At 49.8% G+C, this 15,729-nt stretch overlaps 4 protein-coding genes across 4 annotated transcripts; all 4 read left to right on the top strand.

Moving 5' to 3' along the window:
• Window positions 1-204: 204 nt before the first annotated feature.
• Window positions 205-2,575, top strand: FMAN_02994 (uncharacterized protein; the record flags this gene model as incomplete). Its single annotated transcript, XM_041831756.1, has 2 exons — window positions 205-214; window positions 273-2,575. The coding sequence occupies 2 exons, from the start codon at window positions 205-207 to the stop codon at window positions 2,573-2,575; spliced, it is 2,313 nt and encodes a 770-aa protein (XP_041682287.1).
• A 2,136-nt stretch (window positions 2,576-4,711) lies between these two features.
• FMAN_02993 (uncharacterized protein) lies at window positions 4,712-5,821 on the top strand (the record flags this gene model as incomplete). Its single annotated transcript, XM_041831755.1, has 1 exon — window positions 4,712-5,821. One exon carries the CDS (start codon window positions 4,712-4,714, stop codon window positions 5,819-5,821), a length of 1,110 nt encoding a protein of 369 aa, XP_041682286.1.
• A 4,505-nt stretch (window positions 5,822-10,326) lies between these two features.
• FMAN_02992 (uncharacterized protein) lies at window positions 10,327-12,096 on the top strand (the record flags this gene model as incomplete). Its single annotated transcript, XM_041831754.1, has 2 exons — window positions 10,327-10,493; window positions 10,545-12,096. The coding sequence occupies 2 exons, from the start codon at window positions 10,327-10,329 to the stop codon at window positions 12,094-12,096; spliced, it is 1,719 nt and encodes a 572-aa protein (XP_041682285.1).
• Window positions 12,097-14,166: 2,070 nt separating this feature from the next.
• Window positions 14,167-14,936, top strand: FMAN_16121 (uncharacterized protein; the record flags this gene model as incomplete). The annotated part of the gene is made up of 2 exons (XM_041831752.1): window positions 14,167-14,554; window positions 14,683-14,936. 2 exons carry the CDS (start codon window positions 14,167-14,169, stop codon window positions 14,934-14,936), a joined length of 642 nt encoding a protein of 213 aa, XP_041682284.1.
• Between the last annotated feature and the right edge of the window lie 793 nt (window positions 14,937-15,729).

Below are 15,729 nucleotides of genomic sequence, written 5' to 3'. Positions count from 1 at the left end.
CTTACCCTCACCAACGACTCTCGACCGATCCAGCTGAATGGCTGACGCCCTCCCAAGGCTATACCTACCGCCCTAATCGATTGGGAATATGCTCTATGCTATAGGACGAACGCTTACATCCAAACCCTTCTAAGTGGCTGCATACCGACGGGACTGGTTTCTGGGCCACCCGCTTGAAATTTACCTCCTGTCCCAGGTATCGTCATGGCCCCAGGTGAGACCACAATAATTGCCTTTTTTCATGTGACAATCACTGACCCCCCATGCCACAGCTTCTCCAGCAAAACAAGGAACCGAAGCCCAATGGCCCCCAAGATCTCCGCATGAAGCTCTGCTTAGTACGCCGCGTGGACGAGAGCGTTACCGACAGATGATGACATCGCCTTCACCTTCACCGTCGAAAAGATCTCGCAACTTACCATCGATGAATCTTATGGCCGAGATTGAAAACGATGAGGATGATGAGGACGAGGAAACCCTGCAGCTGAAGCTTCAAGAGATCCAGGCACGGCTGAAGTTGAAAAAACTGAAGGCTGCGAAGTCGAAAAAGTCGGAAGAAAGCGTTGAGCAATTACATACCACGACCTCGGAGCTCGTGATATCAACGCAAGTTCCAAGTCGATCGAGGCGAGCAACCACTCCAACTAGGGAGCCACTAGCTCGACAACAAAACCATGTGGAAGTGCCTGCGTCACCCGTCAGGAGGGTTCAAGAACCATCGGCGCAAACATCGCCGAGTAGAGTGTTGCTGGGTATTGATAAGGGCCTGAAGGCTCGAGACATCTCCTTAAAGCGTGCGCCCAGCTACCGGGATTCGCAAACATCGACTGAAATTGGGCAAACGGGCTATTTGCGAAGATCAAGGTCGAAAACTACAGGGAGCGGCAATTCCTCTTTCTCATCAGAGTCACGCCCAATGAGTTTCAATGAACGACTTGTTTCCGCGAGGACAGACGAGGCTGCCCGGGCTCAGCGGCAAAAGGACATTCAAAAGCTAAGATCCAATGCGTTCAGTATCAGCCAGGATGAGATGGAACAGTATAAGAAGAAGGCTATTGAGATACCCGATGAGCCATTGCAGGCTCCGTCCTTCTCAAGGGAGGAAATTGTAGGGACAACAAAACCTGTTGGCTTGCAACGAAGTTACACCGTGCCTAATGTTCAGGCTCCTGAAAAGAGGGCTCCAGTGCCAACTTCTACAGCTTTGGTTCGGCAGAAAAAGACACCCCCTGGCGAAGTATCTGAAGAACAAGCGGCTGGTTTTGAGCCATACTCGAGCTTTCACTTGTCCAAGAGAATTTTACCACACGGCGTCCTTGCTCGACACGTTTCCGGAAAGCAAGCATACACAATCAAGGATGTACTGAAAGTTGTTAAAGCACCAGACTTTGCTTTACCGGATGTTGAACAAGACATAGTGGTGTTCGGTATCTTGGCAAAGAAATCAGAGCCTCGCGCACATAAACCAACTCAAAAGAACGGAAAGATGGAGGACAGGGGGAAGTACATGGTCATGACCCTAGTTGATCTAGAATGGGAACTGGACCTTTTTCTCTTCAACTCTGGATTCACAAAATACTGGAAGCTCACAGAAGGGACTGTCATTGCGATACTCAACCCTACTATTATGCCACCCCCACCCGGAAGACATGATACTGGCAAGTTCAGTCTAGTCATCAATTCAGATGATGACTCAATTATTGAGGTTGGCACATCTCGTGATCTCGGAGGTTGTCAATCAGTCAAGAAGGATGGAGATTTATGTGGCGTTTGGATCAATAAGAAGCGTACTCATCACTGCGAATTCCACTCCAATGAAGCCCTTCGCAAACAGCGTTCGACACGAATGGAAGTAAATGGAAGCAGTTTCGGCGCCAGGAAGAATAACTCTAGAGAACTTATTAGCTGGGGCGCCGAGAAGAAAAAGGAGGCATCTAAGAAATATGACTGGGAAACAAAGACGCATTGGTTCGCTTCACGTTCCATGAGCGCAGCAGACCTGATTGATGGGAAGGACAGAACACCGAACGATCGAAAAGAAAGAGCAGAATTCTTGAAAAGAGATCTCGAGGCAAAAGAGAAAGAACGCGAGATGATGAAGAAGCTCGGCCAGGTTGGCAGCGCAGCTGGAAGAGAATATATGCGACAAGCTGGTTCGAGAGCGGCACTACCTGCTGCGGGCAACTCCACCCAACCATCGAGCGGTGCACAAGCGTCAGAGGAAGCTTACAGGCCAGACGCAAAGTCATTGGGCCTGCTGGGGAAAGATTCTGGCATTCATCTGAGCCCTGTAAAACGGAAACGCCCAGACAGCTCTCAAGCCAGCTCGCAGGCTGGTTCAGCCATAAGCAACGGCCCAACGGCCTTCGGCTGGGGGAGCAATTTAAAGGATAAGCTTTCAAAGATGAAGGAAGGGGAAAAGCTACGCAAAGATGAACAACCTCCAGTGCGGAAAAAGACTCGCTTTGTGACAGATAAGGGGATCCGTGAAGCCGGCAGGGAGAGTCTAGGTGACGAGCTCCTCGACCGGCGGATCACGCTCGACGATGACGATGACGACTTGGTTATTGTATAAAATATTCACTTCTTTCTCACTTATATGGCGTACTGGCGAGCATGAAGGTATGGTTTTTTGGCGTTATTGCAGATCCTTCGGACATGTTGACGAAGGAATGATTTTGGTCAGGGTTACCTCATATCGCTTGAATCAAGGCAGGTCTTATTGATAGAATCAACTTAGATGACACCATATGCTCGCTACATGTGACCGAGGCTTATGTGCTTGATTCAGTTCGAAGGCAAGACGTCAACAACATGCCATCTTCCAACCCTCAATGTGCCTCGACATTAGCATAGCCTCCTCCACTTGCACGTTTTGCACGCCCTGCGAGGAGAAGCTGTAAGCGATGATGTTGTGCGTGGTAGGTGTCCTGGCGGCGTAGTGCATACCTAGGTAACATAACTGAGCTGTGTATATTGACCGCTACGAAGTGATGGAGAAGGAAGTATGATCCTCTTCAGCCTTTCCGCTTCGGTGCTTGCCCCGTTGGCCAACAGAAGCATTCAGAATGCCCGTAACAACGTGCCTTTCTGCGGTCATCGTTGAGTTCCCGCGTTGTGTAGTGAGCATAATGCAACGTCAAGATATCATGAGCTTAGGAAAGTGTGGTCTGTCCCTCTGTCGGCAGTCTTTGACTAGTTGCATGAAAAACATGCGAGCAATTATTGTGTCTATAAGGAGAGCTATATAGTCCGATTATGAGAAATGAGGCGTTGAAGCTCGTCATATCATTGTTTTCGAGGGATACTACCATGCAATTTTCATAACATTCAGCTAAGTCGACACCAAAGTTAGTTTTTATTAATTCCACTCCCGCTATTCCGTACTTACCAATGGCCGATGTTGCGACGTCAAAACTCTTCATCTTATATATTTTCTAACGACATTCTGGTTTCATTCTAGCCTCTAGACAATACGACCTTATATGTCACCGCAGGGTAAGCAATGGCCGTCGGCTACCAAGTAATATGGTCTCTTAAACACCGACCTAGACGCTGACATCCCGTCGTAGCTTGGCGTTTTATGCATATATTTCTTCAGTAGCCTGATTCCTCACGGAGGACTAGGTTGGGTTACAATGGCTGAAAGCGTCGGCTGTGACGCAATTGTGAACTCTTTGCGAAGACCTTATGTTGGATAAACTTGTTCTGGAGAACGCCTGACACATCACGGGTCATCAAAGCTGACAGCTGAAATTACATTTGGACCAACGTGGTTTATGGAAAGACATGCCACGATGCCTGGGATGGTTACACAAGCAATTGTTACTGGCGAGTAGTTATATAGCATCGTGATGACTTCTAAGCTGGCAAGACATCCGCTGGTCCGTTGAAGACGCACTGCAGAATTGAAATCGTTCTACATTTGTTATCTATCAAGTGTAGAAGTATGGTCGTATGGATAAAAACATTGCTTTTGTTCGTGGTCAATGGCTCGGACTTTGAAGGAGCCATGTTAAAACCGGCTTATTTCAGTCAGATCCGCTGGACTCTTCCTCTTGAATGATACGCTGTCGAGGCGCAGTCACCGTGCCATGATCCTTTCATCTCCTTAAACTTTCCGCGACTGTAATGTATGTACTGCACACCCTAGAAGCCGTACCAATGGCTCCAATGGAACGTTGACTGGCCTCAAAAGGCTCAAATAAACCCCCACGCTCCAGACTCGTCAAGCGACTCTTAGACCCTGAATCGTAGTCTCGTCGACCCCGGATTTTCTGCAGGAATAACCCCAAGAAGCGACTCCCGTGAGCACTTCCCCTCATAGCAAGATGCATACGAGCGGAGTATTTATTCGAGTCTACCAATCTTTGAGCTGCCCATTTCTCTGACCGGTTCAATCGTCCTCTCGGAGTCGACGATTTGTATCATTTGACTTGCTTATGGCCCCGCCGTGAAGTAACGAGAAGTTATGAGTGACCAAGTTGCAGGTTCATAACTGGAGAGCCCTTTGAGCCGCCATATATCTACAGGTGAGTGTTGAAGAATATCGAGACCCAGGAGATGATATAAAAGCCAAGCCCCCTCCGGCTTGGTATCCAAATAAGAGCTTGCAATATTGCCCATCACACTGATAATCATATCCAACACCTTATAACACTGAACCCAGCCAAACTTCAGACAATCCCAATAGTATCAAGCTATATATATCATGCCTCCTCATAGTGATGCTCCCTCACCAGCAGGGTCCTTCAGCACCCAGCTATACAACCACAGCCAATGGCACTCAAGCAATGGAAATCACAACTTCATGTCTGATTCTTCATCAAGCGCTTCTGCAGACGATCGCTTGGATGACGTGCAGCATATAAGACGCCTTCTAATACCCGGCGTCTATGTTCCAACCATGTGCTTCTTCGATGCAGACACAGAAGACGTCGACACCGCTGCAATTGCCGCTCATGCTGTGCGACTCGCTCATGCTGGTGTAACAGGCCTTGCGACGCAGGGTTCCAACGGAGAGGCCGTTCATCTCTCCCATTCGGAGCGGCAGCTGGTCACCGCCACTACAAGAGCCGCCCTGAATGACGGCGGCTTCTCGCATGTGCCCGTGATCGTGGGATGTGGAAGCCAGAGCACACGCGAGACCGTACAATACTGCCGTGAGGCTTGGGAGGCTGGCGGTGACTATGCGCTCGTCCTACCCCCGTCCTACTATGCCACGTTATTTGCCCCGGCCTCGGAAACCATCCTGGAGTATTTCACAAAAGTTGCAGACAAGTCTCCTATTCCCATCATAATCTACAACTTTCCTGGTGCCGTGGGGGGCATGGATATGTCATCCGACATGATCATCACTCTTGCACGACATCCAAATATTGTAGGCGTGAAGTTGACATGCGGCAACACGGGAAAACTGAACAGGGTAGCCGCAGCAACCCGTAAGCTTTCAAAATACAACTCAGAGGCGCCCGGGTTCGTGGTCCTCGCAGGCTCTGCCGACTTTCTGATCCCTTCTCTGGCCGGAGGTGGTCACGGCATCCTGGCAGGCTTGGCCAACATTGCCCCGAGGGCATGCATCAAGACCATGGACCTCTATCTGCAAGGCAATGTTTCCGAAGCACAAAAGATGCAGGAAGTGGTCTCACAGGGCGACTGGACGGCGATCCAGGGCGGTGTGGTTGGTGTCAAGGCTGGGCTACAGTCTTGGATGGGTTACGGAGGCTTTGCACGAAGTCCACTGCCGAGGCCAGACACAGAGCAAACAAAACGGTGGAGAGAAGGTTTCCGGGACCTTGTGATGCTGGAGAGATCACTCTAAGTCCGAGTGTAGGTACTCCAAGTCTGAGACGTCGATCATGAAGGACCGGCCACGAGTGTCGCACCAAAGCAAAAGAAGTGGAGGATATCTTTCAACTTGACATGGAAGAAGGGAGCTTTGATGGCACGATACACTTTGTATCGTGTCGTATTCTTTCCATAAGTGGACCGGAGTAAGCAGCAAGAGGGTCCTATGATGCCTTCACACAGAGTTCAGAGTGTATATCCCGGGACCTGCATGAGTCGGAAGCTGGAGGGGGCGTGGTCAGCATCGTATTGATGCGATGGGTGGTTCACAAGGCGTGGCATTGTGCGATGACTGCTTTTTAGCGTTGCGCCATAAAAGTGATACTGTATCTGTACATGTTTGCCCCCATTCGATGAGACATTTTGTGGATAAGAGGCATTGTATTGTGTCTGTGAGCATGGCTGATGACGCGCAAGACTGTCTTGGATTTATCCTCCGTAGTTGTAAGTTCTTGGATGGTGTTTTTTCTTTTCTTTTGGTTCAGTGTAACGACTACAAGGGTCAACCCTTAATTGCCAAGCTGATCTACAGGAACCCAGAAAGACTCCTTTTGGCAAATGGCGTGACGATCACGTCGTGTTTCAGTCCCAGATTGGAAATCGACAATCCCAAGTCAAGTTATCATGACAAAACACTGTCGACATGTAACCGGACCGTTGAAGTGATCAGCAACTGAATCGGAGGAGCAGAGTTTTCCGTGCATTAGGAACGAGGAGGGGATCTTGATTCATCAAGAGGAGATGCTGTAAGCGAGAGTTGAGCACAACAACCTTGTCGCATAACGAGCTGATCTTTTGCCAAGTCTGTCAAGGGACTAGTAATAGATTATTGAATTTGTTGGCAATGGCATCCATACACTGATTGAAAATAGTAATGGAGATAAATCAGCCGTAAGCATTGGTCTTGCTCGTGCTTGGCAAGTTGGCACATCCATCTCAGATTCAATCGAGACTTGCATGGGTTCCCCTCATTCATCACATCATTAGATTGGATCTTATGAGAGGATGCGACTGTGATGCATGGCTAGCCTATGTCTACCTTCTACCTTACGGTACGGGGTCAGCCGCGAGGTGACTCTGGAGGTTGTCTAGTTGTGCCGGTAAACTTTCTGAGAATAAGCTAAAAAATAACTTTCTGCTCGATCTCTTCCCTGTGTCGAATACAAGCTTCTACCCAGCATAGCCATCATCCATGGTTGCTTGCAATAGCCTCCTGTCAATGTCAAGTGATTTATAGACGCTTCAATGGCCTCATCATCTGCCATCAAGCCATTGAGGCTATAGCCACAACACACATCCCCTAAATCTGACAACGGTACCGGCGCCGAATTCGTCCGTTGGGACGCGGGGAGGCACGAGGCAAACGCCTAGTAAACGGTTCAAACTCTGATCTGATCAGCCCAACTTGGCATCAGCATCTCGAGATGCCATATTTGGATATCGAGTTGGGCATCCTACAGCTCTGCTTGGCTGACACCTGTAAGGCTCGTATCGGCAAGTTAATGGATCGAAGCCTCATGCAGGCGGGCTATACCTCATCGGCGGTGTGTAGGTCAACACGAGGTTTTCAAGCTTAACAGCAGGATACAGTCCCAGTCATGAATGCATCGAGTTACATGAGGCGGACGCTTACAGACACATAGAAAATACGGGATTGGCTGCAGCTAAATGCTTGTTGTTTGTCGACGTGGGCTTGTCAGGATATAAGTGGTTGAAGAGAAGATCCATGCATGGAGGCTTACGGCAGAACACCATCTTTTTTTGTTTGTTGCCGTAACTTAAGTAAGGGGAAACAGCATTGCCAAGCGAATAGCTACGACTGGAAGAGATGCAATTCCAATCCTACCTACAGTAGCATAATCAATAGTTCTAATTGAAACGGACCCAAGCGAAGCGGAATCACGCGCAGAGGCGCAACGAAGCTAGAGGCGAGCTAGAAGCTGGAGGTAGGGAGATTTAATGAATTTAATTCTCCCTTAGTGCAAATTGCCCCTTACTGAGACATGGCTTTTTCGGACAACGGCCCATGGCTCTGGTGAGCGTAAGCCTGATGAGAGACAAAAGGCTGCCGCCTCCGCCCCTTGGCCAGTGCAAGAGACTAGTTACTAGATCCTTTCAGCCGTCTAGACTATTGCAAGTCTAGGGGTAGGCCATTATGCACGAATCGAGCGGGTGGCTGTTTCATGACTGGGTGGATTTCCCAAGGCTCGCATCTTAGCAGAAGCCGCTTGAGGGAGATTGGGTCTAGCTTAAACGGTGAGGACGAACCACGAGGACCGAGACCGTAATTAACCCGTCATGATGCTAAAAAAAGGCCAAAAGGGCTTTTTCATCAGTGTCTAACAAGTCCAGCAAGACAAGAGGCCTAAACATAGATGTGATGGACTGCCTCAGGTAGACAAACAGACAAACGAGCTGAACTGAGCTGACCTGAAGAAGCAAGAGGGCCTTTTGCAATTGCAATTGCAATTGCAATTGCATCTGATTCTGATCTGATCTGACCAGAGAGATAATTTCTCCGTTTGTTTCCCTAATGGACATGCACACCAGTTTGTCATGTATCAGGTTTACCTAACCATACCGTATACGCACCACAGATGAGAGCCTCGTATAACTGAGCCGATTATTTCCTACTGCCTTGCTACACGCTCGTCTCTGTACCGATCGAATCGGCATCTCCGTCTAGATCCGGGGCGTCCAGGTTTGCCTCTCTATGTACAGTCCAGGACCACAATCCCTGTCTGCCATCCAGAGAGGATCGAGGAGGATCTGTTTCCCTCAACACCAACGTTGATCATTGTGCTATGGATATTAATAACTGCTCGGAATAATAATCAATAGTGCCTGACGTAGTTTTGACGCATCGTGAGTTGTTCCCGGAAAGCGGCTGATGCCCCTTGTGCCAATCATCAATCCCAAACGCAACTTCAGCTGCATCTGCGATAGGCTGTTATGTCAGAGCGCATCGCGCTGGTGATCCTTTTTTAGTATCTTCCGAACATCATGTCATGACCTGGCCCTCGGTGTGCTCGTGGTGCCGGGTGCCGGCCTGTACCTAGCCTGGGCCTGGGCTGCCAGCGACGAGTAGACTCTGCTAGGTAGGGGCGGCTTCACTCTTGGCATCAATTTAATTTGAGTCCCTGGATGCTACGTTGTCGACAGTTTAGCGATAGGCCTGGGGTCACCCGTGGTTGCTTGTGTGTGGTAGTTGTGGCTACGATTATGGCCTCATTGAGCTGGGCGTCTAGGACTGTCGCCGTTGAGCTCAGCTCTTTCAGGAAATAATTCACATTTGCTCATGATTCTTCACATCCAATCCTCACAGAATTCATCCGCAGCCGGGCCCAATTTAGGCATGCAAGCCATGTTAGAATTTCAGGTACAGGCTCTAAGCGCGCCAGGGGAGTCCATTTGGGCGCTACGCTACATCTTGTCTGAGATTGCAATTTACATTCGGTACCTCGGCATCTCACCTATGCAAGGTGTCCGAGCAAAGTACCCCCTAACCACAACAATCCCTTTGTCCTCTGGGTATCGTGTCGTGTCGTGTCGTGTCGTGCCGCTGAGCGACAGGCCCACTACCACCTTTGCCTTAGCCTGGCCCACTCACCAGGCACAAACAACTCCAACTTCCAGCTCCCCCAACCGCTGGAAGAGCCCAGAAGCAGGGCTGTGGTCAATTGTACCGCTCGCCTGGGCTGGCCTGGGCTGGCCTGGGATCCTGTCCCCCCCTGTTTTCTTCTGGTCTCTTCACAACCATCGAATACGACGTGCCATAGGACAGACAGAGTTTCTTACTATCAGCACTGGATCTCACTGAAGGATTGCCTTTTCTTCTCCTCCTTGTCAATGTCTCGACTAACGTCTAGACATAATTGACGCGTAGGCAATTTGACAGGCCCAGGGAATCGCCAGGGACACAGACGTTGATCCATCCAATGTGGCGTTACGAGCGAACAAGCTACTAAGCACAGAAAAGACGAGAGAAAAGCAACCATAACCCTGGCTTGTTCATGTGCATGGGTCATATCCCAATTTCACCCACACCTTCCTAGCTCATTCATCGCTCACTGCTCAGTGGTCCTCTCCTTGCAACTCTCAACTCCTCGCCAGTGGACACATCCCATGGAATATCGATCTTTGCCCTACCTGTGCACCCCCTCCCCCCTTGTCATCTAGGGCCACTATGAGGGGCGTTACGAACCCCTTTGACGATGATTGACAGCTGGGACGGAGGTTCGGATGCGGAGAAGGGATCATGACCTATTCCCAGAGCCATAGCCATTGCCATCAGCCCTCTCACACCCCCCGTCTTGTTGCCGTGGTCATGGCTCAGGGTTGACTATATCTCGGACGTTTTCCCACACTCTTAACCACTTCCTTCTCCGATCTTGTCCTTTTTTCTTGAGCAAGCAAAGTCGTACATTGACGCACGACTTCTGTTCGAATACATTCGTTTTATTTTTCAGGACAATCATCATGCTGGGCAAGTTCCTAGTTGCCGCTCTCGCGGTCGTCGGCGGTGTCAACCCCGTCGAGGCTCAGCAGCAGAACATCTTCGTTACTGGTGTCCCCGTCACCGGTGGAGCTGCTGTTCCTGCTCGAAAGAACATCAATGACATGCAGAAGGCTGGCGGCCCCGCCTGGTGAGTCTGCCGTGTGCTTGCTAACACGGCCAATGCTAATCTCAACACCAGGGACCTTTACATGCGAGCCGTCCGCTCCATGTACGATGCTAAGGAGACTGACTGGAAGTCCTACTTCCAGGTCGCTGGTATTCACGGAAAGCCCTTCATTCAGTGGAACGGTGGTGGTGGTCGAAGCGGCAATGGCTGGCCCGGATACTGCCCTCACGGTGAGAGCATCTTCCTGACATGGCATCGTCCCTATGTCTTGCTCTACGAGCAGATCCTCGTCGAGCATGCCAAGCGCCTGGCCAACCTCTACCCCTCCAAGTACCGCAAGCAGTACGTTGATGCAGCCAACAACCTGCGTGCCGCCTACTGGGACTGGGCCCTCGATGGCATTCCCGCTATCCTCACCCAGCAAAATGTCAACGTCAAGGTTCCCAACGGCAGCGGCCTCAAGACCATTAACATGAAGAACCCTCTTTATACCTACAACTTCCCCAAGGACGCCCTCAACAACAAATACGGATCATGGGACGACGAGCACCGCGTTCGCATCTACCACTGCCCCGCTCCCGACAGCTTCCCTTCAAGCGCCAACAAGCTCCTCCGCCAGCGACCTTACAAGCAATGGGTCTACGATGTCATGACCCGACCTACCACTTTCAACCAGTTCGCTTCCACCGGTGCCAACGGTGCTTCTCTCGAGCAGATCCACAACGCCATTCACTGGGATGCTTCTTGCGCCGGCCAGTTCCTCGCCACCGAGTTCTCTGGTTTCGACTCCCTCTTCTGGTTGCACCACGCCAACGTCGATCGTCTCTGGGCTTACTGGCAGGCCATGCACCCTAGCCAGTCCACCTTCACCGGCTCTTACTCTGGTGGTGCCCGTTACTCTACTCCCCAGGGCACCCGCATCACCCCCAGCTCTCCTCTCAACCCCTTCTACCGATCCAGGGGTAACTTCCACACCTCTGACAGTGTTAAGAGCATCAAGGGTTTCGGTTACACCTACGCTGGACTCGAGTACTGGCGCATGTCTGCCAGCCAGCTCTCTAGCTCCGCCCGAACCACCATCAACCGTCTCTATGGCAGCGGTTCGTCCCGCCGTCGTGATGTTGAGGAGCGTGGCCTGATTGAGGAGCGTGCTGGTGCCAACACCACCCGTTACTTTGCCAACGTCCAGCTCGATGTCACCGAGGTTGAGCGACCTGCCCAGGTCAACGTCTACGTCTCCGGAAAGCTCGTTGGTGGTCTTGTCGTTATGCGACAGCCTGCTGAGGGTATCATTCACGGTTCTTTCTCCGCTGACCAGGCTGCCGACGCCCCTCAGCTTCTTGCTGCCTGCTCTCCTACCAAGGTTGCCGATGCCGTCACCAACGGCCTCCAGGTTGAGATCGTCAAGCTCGACGGCTCCAAGATCGACATCAGCACCGTCCCTAGCTTGAAGCTCAGCCTCGACGATGTTGCCTACACCCCCCCTGCTGCTGAGGATGACCTCCCCGTCTACGGTACTCCTCGCACCCAGCCCGCCAAGGCTGTTGCCCTCACCAACGCCAAGGCCCTCAAGGCTGTCGCCGCTTGTGCCAACAAGCTTCCTTCTTTCAACCCTCCTGTATAAATACCCGGCCATCATCGGCGTTTCATTTTATCATATCTGCCGTCGGCGGGCTAGCATGCTTGACCGCGGCTCATCATAAGGGACCACTAGCAAACCGCACATATTCTTTTAAGTAATTTTAATCCCTGGCAGACTCAGGGAGTCATGATTGTATTTTTTCGCCAGACTAGGTCTATAGTTGCCATATAGCGGCCCCTTTGTCCTGTACCTCTTGAACTCGTTCCGTATGTGTGATGTCAAGATGTCTGTTAAAAAGACACCGCAACTGGTGTATTAAAAGGTTTGAAGTGCTTTACGCAAGTTAACTTTGTCCGAACTGCATCACTGTGAATGACAATTTGTACCAACTCCTGAGAAAATAGGATCTAGAAGGCCATGTGAAGTGGTACGAGAATTTGCAGTAAGATATGCCACTTGCATTCGCTGCCACGGGAAGACCGAACTGCCAGGGATGTAAGTTGAACTTGGCCTATACGAATAAAAAGTTCATGCCTTTCCACTTCTCATGTGAGAAATTCGGAAAATGGTCAACCAGCTACTTGACTACTCCTTCAATATGAAGTTATTCCGGGCCCCCAAGCTCAGGTCATGGCATAGTTGCCCAATAATCTTGGAGCGTCAATCCCTCAAACGTTGAGATTGTTGCCCGGACTGGACTTCCGTGTTCTTATCATCCTATTCTCTCGCCGGAGCTCTTCTAGTGTTGTTTTTACTATTGTCAAGTCTAAGTAACATCATATACAAAACCAATGTTCTTTGAGAGTGAAGGGGCAAAGCTTGCCGGGCTGACACTCAATATTAAGGACTGGTGATGCTACTGTGATATGTGCTATCAAAGCTTTGTCGAGACCAGTAACCTGTGTTCTCATGGAATACAAATGATTGAGATCAACCTCCGATCCCAAAGCAACTATATGTCTATAGTATCGTGTATCTGGTCGAGATCTGCCCGTCACAAGTTTATGATTGGACTCCTTCCCAGCTCATGAGATTTAAGAACTAGCCCAGAAGGTTTCCATAATTTGAAAACCCACCAAGATTCGAGTTAGTTGCCTCGAGACTCTTGCGTGAACTGTTTGCTGCGTTGCTCTCTCAGGATGAAATCTGATAGCATAAGCTTCAGCGATGGCAAATTCAGATATTTTTATACAGAGGTGAATATCCGCATAGGCTACTTGGAAAGAGAGCGCGAATAAAGTAATTGTCATGAAGACGACACTGGACATTAAAGGACTGGAGAGATATGCCCAAGCTGTGTGAACGGGCTGTCACCCCTGGCTCTGAGCTGCGTGTCGACTCTGTATTTAGATCAATGGCCTATTGCCTTAGACTCTCCTCAATACAATGAAAGCTAGAAAATCAAGTATAAGGCAGTATAAGGCACTAGTTCTAATGAAATAGACGACTTCGCAAAGCAGTTCTGTCAACACGTCATCGCACCTACCGATGAGGTAGAGCCCCAATATTGAGAAATAGTTTTAGTTGAAAGACATGAGAAGAGTTGGGACGCCCCGAATCTCAAGAAAGTTTAAGTTGCGAGTTATAGTATAAAGCCATTGCCCCTTTTTGTTGTCGTTCTACGGGTAGATAGTGCATACAGGGCAAGCCATAGAAGAGCTGTCTACGGCAAAAGTTTATAAGTCAACTTGGGCACAGTTATACTATTTCATGCCTTTAAATGCCTGAAAGGTTTCTCAATGGCCGCAATTTACCAATAATGACACTATCGAGGCTATCGAGCCGGTAGTCCCTTATACAGAACTAGTCTTACTGACAGCTGAGGCTTGAATATTGTGTCACACCTGATTTCAAGCGATAGCGATAGAAACACAACACTCGGAATGCAGCCGACACTGTTGGGTAGGCTTCGAAGAATTAGAATTATAGATTCAAGAGCTCTAAGACGTCAAGATTAAGGAACTTACCCAAACTGTCACGTGCCCCAGGTCTAGGCCACAAACGCAATATCGTGAGGTTTTTGTTGGCCAATTTCGACTTCACAACTTTCTACTTCCTGTGCTTCACTTCCGCTTTCTTTAAGCAACCTTTACGTCTCATCACGTAGTAACGATGTCATTCGAAATCTTAGTTCCTTCTGAGAGAGAGGCCCCTGGTGTCACCGACACCTTCTTTGCCGCCATGGACATCAACCTGCTGATGCACGCACAATTTCCCAACCCTGAGAGCAGGGAGTTTTTCCGAGGCTGGCTTTTCAGAGATACTATGGATCATGTCCAAAGCGTCGACAAGGGTGTTCTCGTTGCACGCGACCCAGAGACCGGGAAAATAGCGAGTTTCGCTAAGTGGAACGTTCAGCGGTCGCGAGAAATAGAAGAAGAAGAAGAAGAAGCCGATGAGGATGAGTTTCCAGACTTCTGCCGTCGTCAATACCTTGGCCCCTACGCGGATCTTACCAAGAGTAAGAGAGACAAGGTCCTGGGTGACAAGACTTATTACCGTGAGTTATTTGCTGCTGAGTGGAGGCCGGGATATTGACGACCAAACCTTGACCGCTATGTTCCTATGATGTCGAAATTTGGTCGAAGCTACCTTGGCCAAATGTCACTCGGCACTAACATTTCCTAGACGTGACATATCTATGCACAGATCCCAAGTTCAATGGCCGAGGGGCTGCGTCAACTTTGCTTCGTCGAGTGCAGGCCGAGGCATCCAAAGAGAATGCACCGGTTATTCTCGAGGCTACCATGAATGCGGTCTCGTTTTATCAAAAACTAGGCTTCCAGATTCAAGAGGAGCTAAACATGATACTCCCAGCTCGTGGCTCAGATGAACCAACTGAATACTACGAAGAGAGAGTCATGGTTTGGACACGAGACTGAAAGCCATAAAGAGTTACACCCACGAGGCCACAACGTTGTCGCTAATCGTCTCCACACTCACGTGGCAAAACGTTAAGGGTAATTTAACGCTGAGCTTTGACTCAACTCTCTGGCATGACATCAACGGAGGTTGTAAGTCGAAGCAGAGCTTCGGACTGGACGGAGAGGTTAGAATCGTTATCGGTCGAGATAGGGGGTCACATAGTGTAGCTGGGTCGTGCATCTCATCTGCATCAAATCAACAAAGTCACAGCCACCATGCCAGAAGCTCCGAACCCAACAATGACGCTCTTGCTCCAGATATTGCTCGCTCTAGAATCAGTGTTTGATGGATCTCGACAAACTGGCCCGTGCGTAGCGATGAGCCGGGACAGGACCGGCAACGTCCCCCTGTAGCCCCCACGGCACAGGGGTCGAGTCTCTGTTGAGCCAAGATCAGGGACAGGACAAGGGACATTTTCGGATCGTGATGGGAGGGCTTTCTATAGACCAATCATAGGGGGCGTATTTGTTCCAAGGGATCTGAAGTTATCTGTTGATAACTCTGAGCTGATAGATCTAGGAAGAAGCTATCACGTGCGGGGCCCATGTCAACGGCTCTCCAAAATCTGTGTAAAGATTTGGCGGAATGAAACTGCGGATTACATGAATAATGCTTTCTTGTTCCAGGAACTGTTGCTATCAAAGAGGGACGAGAAGATCATCACTTGGCAGCCGGAGATAACTGACTGATGACAGGTTAATTTTGGCAAACGCTTCACCGAGTTTACATGCTGTGAACCGAACATCGGAG

Source organism: Fusarium mangiferae (genome assembly GCF_900044065.1).
Source record: "Fusarium mangiferae strain MRC7560 genome assembly, contig: FMAN_scaffold006, whole genome shotgun sequence".
In the NCBI taxonomy this organism is placed as follows: domain Eukaryota; kingdom Fungi; phylum Ascomycota; class Sordariomycetes; order Hypocreales; family Nectriaceae; genus Fusarium; species Fusarium mangiferae.
This window is presented reverse-complemented; position numbering and strand designations above follow the sequence as displayed.